Source organism: Lolium rigidum, chromosome 4, assembly GCF_022539505.1.
Source record: "Lolium rigidum isolate FL_2022 chromosome 4, APGP_CSIRO_Lrig_0.1, whole genome shotgun sequence".
Classification (NCBI taxonomy): domain Eukaryota; kingdom Viridiplantae; phylum Streptophyta; class Magnoliopsida; order Poales; family Poaceae; genus Lolium; species Lolium rigidum.
In genome coordinates this window covers 264,007,226-264,017,602 of record NC_061511.1, presented here as the reverse complement: position 1 = coordinate 264,017,602, position 10,377 = coordinate 264,007,226, and the positions used below count along the sequence as shown (strand labels likewise).

Genomic DNA, 10,377 nt, shown 5'->3' with positions numbered 1-10,377 from the left:
TAGAGTTTGGAGCGGCGATGAGAAGATTTGGGAGCGGCGGGAGATTGGGATGAACAAGAACCGCAGGGCGCTCTTAATGTACAGCGGCGGCAGGCGAAGCGGCAGCGGGTCGTTGGACGCAATAAACGTCAGCGCGGACGGCCACGCGGCCATGCACGACGAGACGCGTCCCTGCATCGCCTGGGAAATCTGGGAGGCCATTAACGTTGCTTGACCAAAGGTAGGCGACGGGGTTTTATGCTTCCGAACTGCTGACGAGTCGGTCCTACCACGCCTCGCCTCGCTTTTCGTTATGTTCGGTGTGCCCGGAGCGATCCTTGTGGGGCGGGGACGAGCTCGGGGCGCCGGACACCGTATCAGACCGCGCCGGACAAAAAGAGGATTTGGGAGACGCGGCTGGGCACGTTTTTTTGTCCAGCACGCCCCAAATCCCTTTGGGGATGGTTTTGGGGACGCAGCTGGAGATGCTCTCATGGAGCCCAAAAAAATCTTTTCGCAAAAAAAAAAATTTGAGCCAAAAAACCTCTTTAATTAAAAAATTCAAAAATCTTATTTTGAAAAGTCAAAAAAATGAACAAAATATGCACAAGTAATATGTGCGTGCAAAGCTTTGGCTACAGATAGATAGATATGCTCAGATGCGAGTACATAAAAAAGCTTTGCACCGCCCGAACCCAACACACGGTGAGGCTAGCGGGGGTGTTGGCGGGAAGCAGAGCGGGAAGATGACGCGCGAATCGGCCGGTCGTCATGGGCTAGCTTAGAGCATCTCCAGTCGCGTCCCCCAAATCGTCCCCTAAAGCGATTTGGGGCGCGCCGGACAAAAAAAGCGTTCCAGCCGCGTCCCCCAAAGCCCTTTTTTGTCCGGCGCGCCCCGATACGGTGTCCGGCGCCCCGAGCCCGTCCCCGTCCCACGGGGACGCACCGGGGACGCCGGACACAACGAACAGCGAGGCGGGCTCCCACATGTCGGCGACTATTTGCATAAACCGTTGGTTCGCGCCTCTTTCTCGTCGCTCCTTCCTTCCCGCGCCTCCCACCCCACCGCCGCCGCCGGATTGCCCGGCCGTTTGGGCGTCCGATCCGTGCTGCGAGTCGCCACCGTTGTCGCGGCCGGGGCTCCCGCCGGTCGTGCCGCCGCCGCCGCGTCGCCGGCGCCTCCCGAACGCGCCGTCAATCCGCCCCACCTCCGCGCCACGAAGGTGCTCGACGACTTGCCGGGTAGGCGCGATTGGTCGCTGTTTGTTGCGTCGTCCGCCTCGGCGCAATTTTAACCATTGATTTTGCTTTAGCCATGGACAGCGACGATGAGATGGTTGCCCTCGCTGCCGGAGGACGAGCAAGCGTTCGACGACGACCTGCGGGAGCATTTGCCGATCATCGCGTCCCTCCGGGACATGCTTGACGCCGAGGCGGAGAAGAGGAAGAGACCGCGCCGCGGAGGATCAAGGCCGGGAAGAAGGAAGTCGAAGCCCCGGCAGAGGATGGAGGGGCATGCCATGCTGCACAACGACTACTTCGCCGACGGGGCAACACATGCCGACAATTTTCGGCGCCGGTACAGGATGAGCAAGGGCCTGTTCATGAATATCCTCCACGGCGTTCGAGAGTTCGACCCCTACTTCAAGCTCAAGCTCGACGCCGTAGGCGTTCTCGGGTTCTCATCCATTCGAAGTGCACCGCCGCCATGAGGATGCTTGCATACGGAGCACTCGCCGATACACGGGACGACTACCTTCGCATGAGTGAGTCTACCGCCATTGAGTGCATGTACAAGTTTTGCCGAGCTGTGGTGGGAAAGTTTGGCAAATACTACTTGAGAGGGCCAACCGAGGAAGAGATCGCAAGGATCATGGCACAAAATGCTGCCGGAGGATTTCCTGGAATGCTTGGAAGCATCGATTGCATGCACTCGGGCATGGAAGAACTGCCCGTTTGCTTGGCAAGGTATATACAAAGGGCGTCATGGATATTGCAGTGTGGTGCTTGAAGTCGTGGCAGATTATGACTCGTGGATTTGGCATTCTTTCTTTGGCATGGTGGGATCACACAATGACATCAACGTGTTGCAGCGGTCTCCGGTGTTCGACGGACTAGTGGAAGGGCATGCTCCACCATGCAACTATGAGATCAATGGCCACCAATATACCAAAGGCTATTATCTAGCCGATGGTATATATCCAAAATGGGCCACTTTTGTCAAAACAATCTCGAATCCATCAGGTCTGAAGAATTCTCACTTTGCTACACGACAGGAGGCTTGCGGGAAGGATGTCGAGCGGGCATTTGGTGTGCTTCAAGCACAATTTGCCATTGTCCGGTACCCTGCTCTAAGCTGGTCTCACGACCAAATGTGGGAGGTGATGCGAGCTTGTGTGATCATGCACAACATGATCATCGAGGATGACCGCAAGAATCATGTTAGGTCACATGTTGGTCCCTATGAGTGTCAAGGACCTCTCGCGGAGGTTGATCATGAGGTGCCTGCAGATTTTGCTGATTTTGTGGTCATGCACGCAGAGATCCGTGACGAGCAATGTGCATGAGCAACTTCAAGCTGATCTCGTTGAGCATTTGTGGAGGATCAAAGGAAATACCGTGGCACCTTGATGTATCATCTAGCCCTTTTTATTATATTTGATTACTTGTTTTATTGTTTGTTGTAATTTAATTTGAAAACAATCCTCGAAAACATTTTTTTTCATATGCTACATTTGATATAAATGGTTTATGTGTTAAAAAAATTATTTTAAATGTTTGGGGGCGGCGTTTGGGGGACGCGGCTGGGGAGCGACGTCCCCCAAACGCGGCACGAACAAAACACGTCCCCCAAACGCTCAATCCGGCGCGCTTTGGGGGACGGTTTGGGGGACCCGACTGGAGATGCTCTTAGTTAGCGGTCGTGGATCTGTCATCTTCCTCCTCGCCTTTCACGCTGCATCAACATTCAGCGCCTGCTCGTCTCCAGCCTTTAGAGCGGCGACGGCATCGGAGCGTCTCCTCGATGGGCACGTGTCGGCGTTAATGGCCGCCCACACCTACCCTTCTCCCCACTATAAATACTGCCTCCATCGTCACTGCTTCTTCACCGTCCAAAGCCTCTATTTCCGACCAGAGCACGCTGAAACCCTAGATCCAGCCGAGCATCACCCCCATGCCCCCATTCCCCCAATTGAGCGCTACATAGGTGACGTCGCTGCCGCCAACAGCCTCGGGCGTTGTTGGCTACTCGTCGAGGAGGCATGCACGCTATGGGAGGCGCAGTACCCCATCCCACTGTTAGTCGAGATGGGTCCTAAGAGCTGGAGGGCTGCCGATGCCGCCCATTCCCATCGGGGCGGCCCGACGTCAGGCCATCTATGACCACTACTGGTAAGCGCTCACGCTGGAGGAGTGCAACGACCCCAAGTGGGACCCTGACAACAACATCCATGGATCACCTTCCCCGCCGGTACTCACCGTACTCCTCCTCCCCCATCCTTGCGCCGATGAAGCAAGAGTCGGACGAGCGCTCCCCGAGCGGCGACATTTTCATCCACGACCGGTGCGAGCCTTCTCCTCCCCGCGGTCGGCAGCAACAAAATGCGTCAGTGGACGTCGCTGCCGGAGTACAAGTCGGCGACACTCCGGCTAAAGGTGGAGGAGTACACGGGACATCAGATCACCGAGAAGGCCTCGTTCCACTTGACGTATGAGTACATCAAGCAGTGATCCGTGGCGGAGCACCAACGCATGGAGGCCAAGAGTGTGTGCCACCTTGGCCTATTCATCAACCTGGACGATGACGGCAACGCCGACCCGTCGAACAGGCAGCGCGGACTCGGGGACGGAGGCTGCAGCTACTTCGCTCCACTGAAGCAGAAGACCGACGACAATGATGACGATGATGACGAGTAGGACTACGCGGCGGCAATGTACACTTATTCGTGCATGAAGGAGGTAGTACGGGTGAAAACCAAAGAAACATCAGCGTTGTAACCTTTCTGTAATTTTTTCAGCAGAAATGGGAACAATTATGCATATCCTCATAATGAATACAAAAAACAAGAAACAAATATAAAGTGGTGTCACACTCAAAATTTCGAACTATGCAAAGAAAATTGAAACAACTACTAGTACTTTGGACTAATAAGCTTGTTTAATTGTCAAGGTGGGTGCAAATATGATCATGTACCCTATCTCCGTCCTCAAATAAGTGGGCATATAGATTTAAAATTTATCTAAAAAAGTGTACTTTTCGTTTTTTAATGCACTTTAAAATAGAAAAGATGTTTCTCTCATTACATGGGATCAAGACCAATAACATTTAGAACATGGTCTCTTTGTTTTCTACATGCACTTAAATTAAGGAAGTGAGAGATGGTGGTTAACACTTTCCACTGCAAAATTCTTAGAGCATCTCCAACAGCCGTACTATCCCGCGCCTGCGCTATAAAAACCGCCGGTATGCAGCGCGCGGAGACGAATTTGCTCCTCTAGCAGGCGCGCTATCCGCGACGGCGCTGCAAATTTTCTGGTGCGCGCTGCGTTTTGCACTATCTGGGGCGCCATATGTGACGCGTCAGCTGCAGAGCGCGGCATCTTTTCGCACACGCGCGAATCTCGAACGGTTGGAAAATGCACCCTGCGCCTGCACCCTCCATTTCCCCACCTGCGCCGCCATCGCGCTATTTCGCCGGCGCCGGTCGACTTCGCCGCCGCGCCGTAGATCCGCCTCCCCCGCGCACTTGTTAATAGGTTAATGCCGGAAAATGCATAAAATTGCAACGAAGTATGAGCAAAACATATATAAATTGGTGTAAAACAAGCATGAAACATCAAAAATTATAGATACGTTTGAGACGTATCAACCTCCTGCGCACTGACAAACCCGACACAACAGTCAACATCACCCGAAAAAGGGAGACACCATCAATAACAGCGGTCCCGTGACTGCTCTCCCTTTGTCTCCTTCCGTGTGATCCCGGGCAAATACATGTGCTGCCTAGTAATAATAAAAAGGTAGGTTAAACTAGAGTTTTGTCCAGTAAGTTCAAAAAATCCAACTACTGGGGTTCGATTTTTTGCATACTACTATAACTAAATAAGTTGAACTAGTATTTCTCTAAAAATCATTTTCGTATGCATTGTTTCATACTTTTCATAGCTAGAGTGCTTACTCCCTCCGTTAGGGATTATAATGCCAGCGCGCATCCCTAGATCGTCAATTTCATTACAACATAATGTGAACTTTATGGCACAAAAATTATATCATTAGAAACTATACGGCCATTTGAACTTTTTAATCGTATATTTTGGGCAATATATATCGTGTATTATGTTGCTCAATTTTACAACATAGGTATACTTATCTGCATTGTAATATCCCTAACGGATAGTACATCACAAATTTATGACTTCATGTTTTGCTTTGCCATTTTATGATTTCTTTTGAACAACCTTCGGCTTGATTTCGAATTTAGGTCAAATTATCGGTGCATTTAAGCGGATTTAGCCCAAGAAAATTATATATATATGGATGCACATCGAGATAATTCATGAAACCTTGGAAATGGCCATCTTGTCATGCATGTTTCCCCATGAATGAAAATTTGATTGGTGGTAGACAAGTATAATTATCACCGAGTTATTACACCAACAGGTCTGTCACTTACGTGTGGTTCCCATGCGTGAGGTCTCACACTTCAGTGAGCACAAGTCAAGTGCGGTAGGTGCGCAAACTCTGAGCCATCTTCTTTGTCAAGAGAAGATGCATCAAGACTCACTCTCTCTCTCTCCCTCTCTCCAATTATCCACCTCCGCTGGCTGCCGGTTTTGGCAGGGCGTTTCTAGCTCAGCTCGGATGCCATGGTCATGAAGCGAGAGTCATCTTTATTCATGAAACGAGAGTCGTTAAAATAAATGAGGATTTTTTCAAGAACAAGAATTATAACATCGGGTCATGAAGCGAGAGTCGTTAAAACAAATGAGGAATTTGTTCATCCTTGGTCATCCACAGTGGCGGAGCCACACATGAACTGTGTAGTCACTTGACTACACAATATTTTTTGCTATACAAAGAGAAATTATAGGAAAGTTAATGAAAAGTTCATATAAGTACATGTATTTGACTACACAGGTTTAAATTGACTACACAAGGTTGAATTGCTGGCTCCGCCACTGGTCATCCATGTGAGATTGCCAACCCAATCATCATCACCAAAGTTGATGGTGACATAGAATTGGGCTATGAGCTCATCGTCAAAAGCATGGCTGGAAGCCATCAATAGTGGCAACCCAAACTCCTCACAAATTGCCTTGGCCTCCCAAAAATATCCTGGGGTGGCGTCCATGTTCTCAATACTAATGTTGCGATGCGGACAATACTTTTCCTTCCTCGAGGCATACACTTCATTGAAGATCCTTTCTTGGTTCTTGGTCTATAAGAAGGGATTGGGGCATTGACGAATATTCTTATCAATCACTTAGGGGTTGACATTGTGAATTTGAGAGAAGGTCTTGAGTGGGATCTATTTATTTGTCTTGGTTGGATCAATTTATCATGTTCCCGTGTGTCGTGTTTTTTTTGTACGCCAATGAATCCACCAGCACATCCGCTTCCCTAAAACCCAATTCCATAACTTATTGGCATGACGTGGTACCCCCGCGTCAGCCGGAACCCGGTAGAGAATCAGTCAAGGGTGCATTGCACATACAAGCCGAAGGAATCTTAGGTGCAAAGTGAGAAAGAGTATCCAAGGCTAGTGTGGTACCCCTTAATAAGCTATAAAAGGAGGACCATGGCCTCAGGAGAGGGGAGATCTACAGGATGAAATAATAGAAATAAAAGAGATAGTTTAACTGAGAGAGAGGTTCTCAGAGAAGATCTTTCTTCGCGAGAATCCTGACAAGATCTCCTCCTCTGTTGTAAATCCCCTTTTATTCAACAATCAAATCAATACCAATCTGACATGCGGTACGTAAAGCTGTTAGCTTCTGGGCGACCTCAACCTAGGTAAAATCCTCGTGTTCTTGTGTGTTTGCGTGTTCATTAGCTTGGGCGAAGAGGGAAGAGATCTTGGGCGTTCGCTCGTCACCCCATACCGAACAAATAGAGGGGTACTTTGTATCCCTGATGTGCGAGTTTTGACCTCGACAATATGAACAAGCCTAAAATACATGTCATAAATGCTGCTATTTTTCCTATAAATTGGTCGAACTTGAATGAATTTAGCATAGGACAAAAATAATGGTACACCTATTCGCGGAGGAGGGAGTAGTCTTCTAGTTGTTTCCGTGTTTCTCAAGCTTGACACATGAGTTATGAAGGGCTTCTTGTGGTTTTCTCTAGAAAACCATTAAAAGATTCAAGCTGCCCTAAAAACGCCTCGATTCGGAGCGTGTCAATTTGGCACGGGATCTCCATGAAGCTAGTTTCTATAAGATATTTAGAATGTTATTTTAAAGTTTTAAGAAATTCAAAAATAATTGTGTGGATACACATAGATGTGATATATATCTCGGTATGTTTTTTATAAAAAAACTATTGTTTATTTTGGGTTGTGCAAAAATACAAAACCATGGTTTCAAAATGGAAAATAACCTTGATTTTAATACCTAGATTTGTCTTTTTTAATGTAGATCAGATCTGATATATATAGCCAAAGCTTTGCAAGCACATACTACATATGTAAGTACTTGTGTAATACTTTATTCTGTTTTTTAGTTTTCTAAATAAGATTTTCGCAAAATGAATAATAAAGAGATATTTTTGGCTCAATGAGACCTTTGTGCCTGCAACTGTCAGAACCGCACGGACCGGATCCATGTGCGCCAAACCCCATGATCCATCCCCACCACGCCGTATCCTGCCCTTTCCTCCTCTTCCTTCCATTCTCTTGTCGTCTTCTCTGTGAGACCCGAAGAACACTCGATGGGACCTTTCCTCTTGCCAATAAGATGTCAGAAATGCGCGGACCAAGTCCATGTGCACCATGACCAAACCAACCAAACCCATTCTTTTCCCATCCCCACCACCGGCACCGCAGGCAGAAAATCAAAGCCTGCACAAAACCCTCCCCTCTCCACTTCGGAGTGAGATCAGGTGACATGCACCTTTTGCATGTCACCGTGTGACATGCGGTCTAAAGCCAAATTTAAACTTTGTGAAAAAAATCTGAAAAAAATCATGTATGTTCACAGTACATATTAAGACAATCTCTAAAAAATTTAGATCAAAATTCGAAACATACATCGAGAAACAAAAAAGAGAAACTCAGATATGAATAGTGTACATAGAAACTCAGATTTGAATTCGGGAACTATTCATGACAGATTTCTCTTTTTTGTTTCTCGATGTATGTTTCGAACTTTGATCTGAAAATTTTAGGGGTTGTCTTAATATATGTTGTGAACATACATGATTTTTTTCAAATTTTTTCGCAAAATTTAAATTTGGCTTTAGGCCGCATGTCACACGGTGCCACGCAAAAGGTGCATGTCACCTGATCTCACTCCCTCCACTTCCGGAACCAAAATGCCGCTCCTGCTCCGACGCCTCGCCGGCGCCGTCTCCGCGCCCCTCCGACGCTCCCTCTGCACGGCCGCCTCGCGCCCTCCCTGGGCCATGGTCTACAGCTGGGCGGCGCTGGACGCGTCAGCGGCGCCGTCGCCGGGCGCGCGCGCGACTTTCGACCTCGACGCGGCCCCGTACATCTCCCAAATCTCCGTCCCCGCCCACCTCGCCGACGGCATGGACTTCGCCGCCGCAAGCGTCCGCGCCACCAGCTCCGACGGCCTCCTCCTCCTCGACCTAGCAGAGACCCGCCACGGCCCTCGCCCCCCTCCCCACCTCCCCGACTTCGTGGACACCGCAATGCTACACCAAATGGCCGCGGCTGGCGCCGCCACCGAGCTGGACGTCACGCGCTTCGTCTGCAACCCTCTCAGCGGCCAACTGTTCCGCCTCCCGGTCCCGGACCTGGGTGTCGCCAAGGCAAGTACGCCTTTCGGCTTGCTCACCCAGCCCGACGGCGCCCACGGCCCGCCTGGTCGATTCGTGGTCGCTCAGCTCAGCTTCCGGGCCGGGGACAACCGCGCAGTCGTGCGTCGGTTTCTCTCCGAAACAGGGGAGTGGGACGACCAGCTGCCAATGCCCTGTTTCGTGCCGTCCAGGATGCCCCCTTTGCAGTCATTTCAGATACACACAAGCCACGACGTGCTGGCGTTCGGCGGCCGGCTGTGGTGGTTCGACGTCACCTGGGGCGCCATCTCCGTCGATCCCTTCAGCGACCGGTCCGACATTCGATTCGTCGAGCTGCCGCAGGGCAGTGTGCAGTCCAACATTGGCACAGAGGATAGAATGGTGCTGGGCAAGCGCCGGATCATGGGTGTCAGCGAGGGGAAGCTGCGCTACATCGAAATGTGCACCGAAAAGGAGCCGTTCATGATCAGGTCGTTTGCACTCGACGACGAGGGGTGCTGCTGGAAGCTCACGCGTGAGTCAACGCTTACCATGGTCTTGCCCAACAAAGCCAAACCACAGGCAGGCCACCTGCCGTGGATAGCTGCCATCGATCCGTTCGACGCCAACATTCTCTATTTCGACCTTGGTCACACTGTTTTTGCCATGGACATGGCTAAGAAGAAGGCGATCAAAAGCAGATCTTGTCCAGATAGCATCGAAGCTCTAGGCATCTGCCGCAGCAGCGCTTTCTATCTGCCGTGCGTGCTCCCAACATGGCTTCAATCATGCTACATTTCTTCTGCAGGTATATATATGCTTCTTCAACATGCCTTGTTTGGTACATTGCATATTGAGGCGTTCAAAGTTTATTTTGTCCCAGAAACTCAATTCGGCTCCCGGGTGCATATGATCCCTCTACCATAAAAACATATTTCCAAGTGTTAAAAAATTTTAACAAAAAAATTTACATTTACATCTCCATAACATATGTGTATTCGTCAAGTTTCACGAAAAAATGATATTTTTTTGTAGTCTAAGCGAAAAAGAGAAAATTTATCTTGTGACAAGTCTTTGTTTCAGCACCGAATTTTGTCTTTTTTACACACGCCACATGACATGTCGATTTTTCATGAAACGACTTTGTGAGCGTGTAGCACATGAAGATGTACGTGCGAAATTTTTGTTTCAATTTTTTTGACATTTTAAAATGTGTCTAACATGTATTTCAAGATAAAGGGAGCATACGCTCCCATGTGCCAAAACATCGCTCCCATTTTGTCCTATAATTTGTTGTGCTAGGAAACCTGTGCATAGCATGGACTGTTTTGTTGATAGAGAGTTAGAGACCAACTGTAGTTGTATTGAAGTTTCTCAGTTATGTAGGGACGCGGAATGATGTGTTTATCATCAGCGATAGCTTAAATGTTCTCTAG

The 10,377-nt window shown here is 49.0% G+C and overlaps 1 protein-coding gene across 1 annotated transcript; it reads left to right on the top strand.

Annotated features, from left to right (window-relative positions):
• Positions 1-1,165: 1,165 nt before the first annotated feature.
• Positions 1,166-10,377, top strand: LOC124648703 (the record flags this gene model as incomplete). The annotated part of the gene is made up of 3 exons (XM_047188420.1): positions 1,166-1,193; positions 8,481-9,749; positions 10,328-10,377. Coding segments are annotated over 3 exons (1,347 nt in total), but the record flags the coding sequence as incomplete, so codon positions are not given.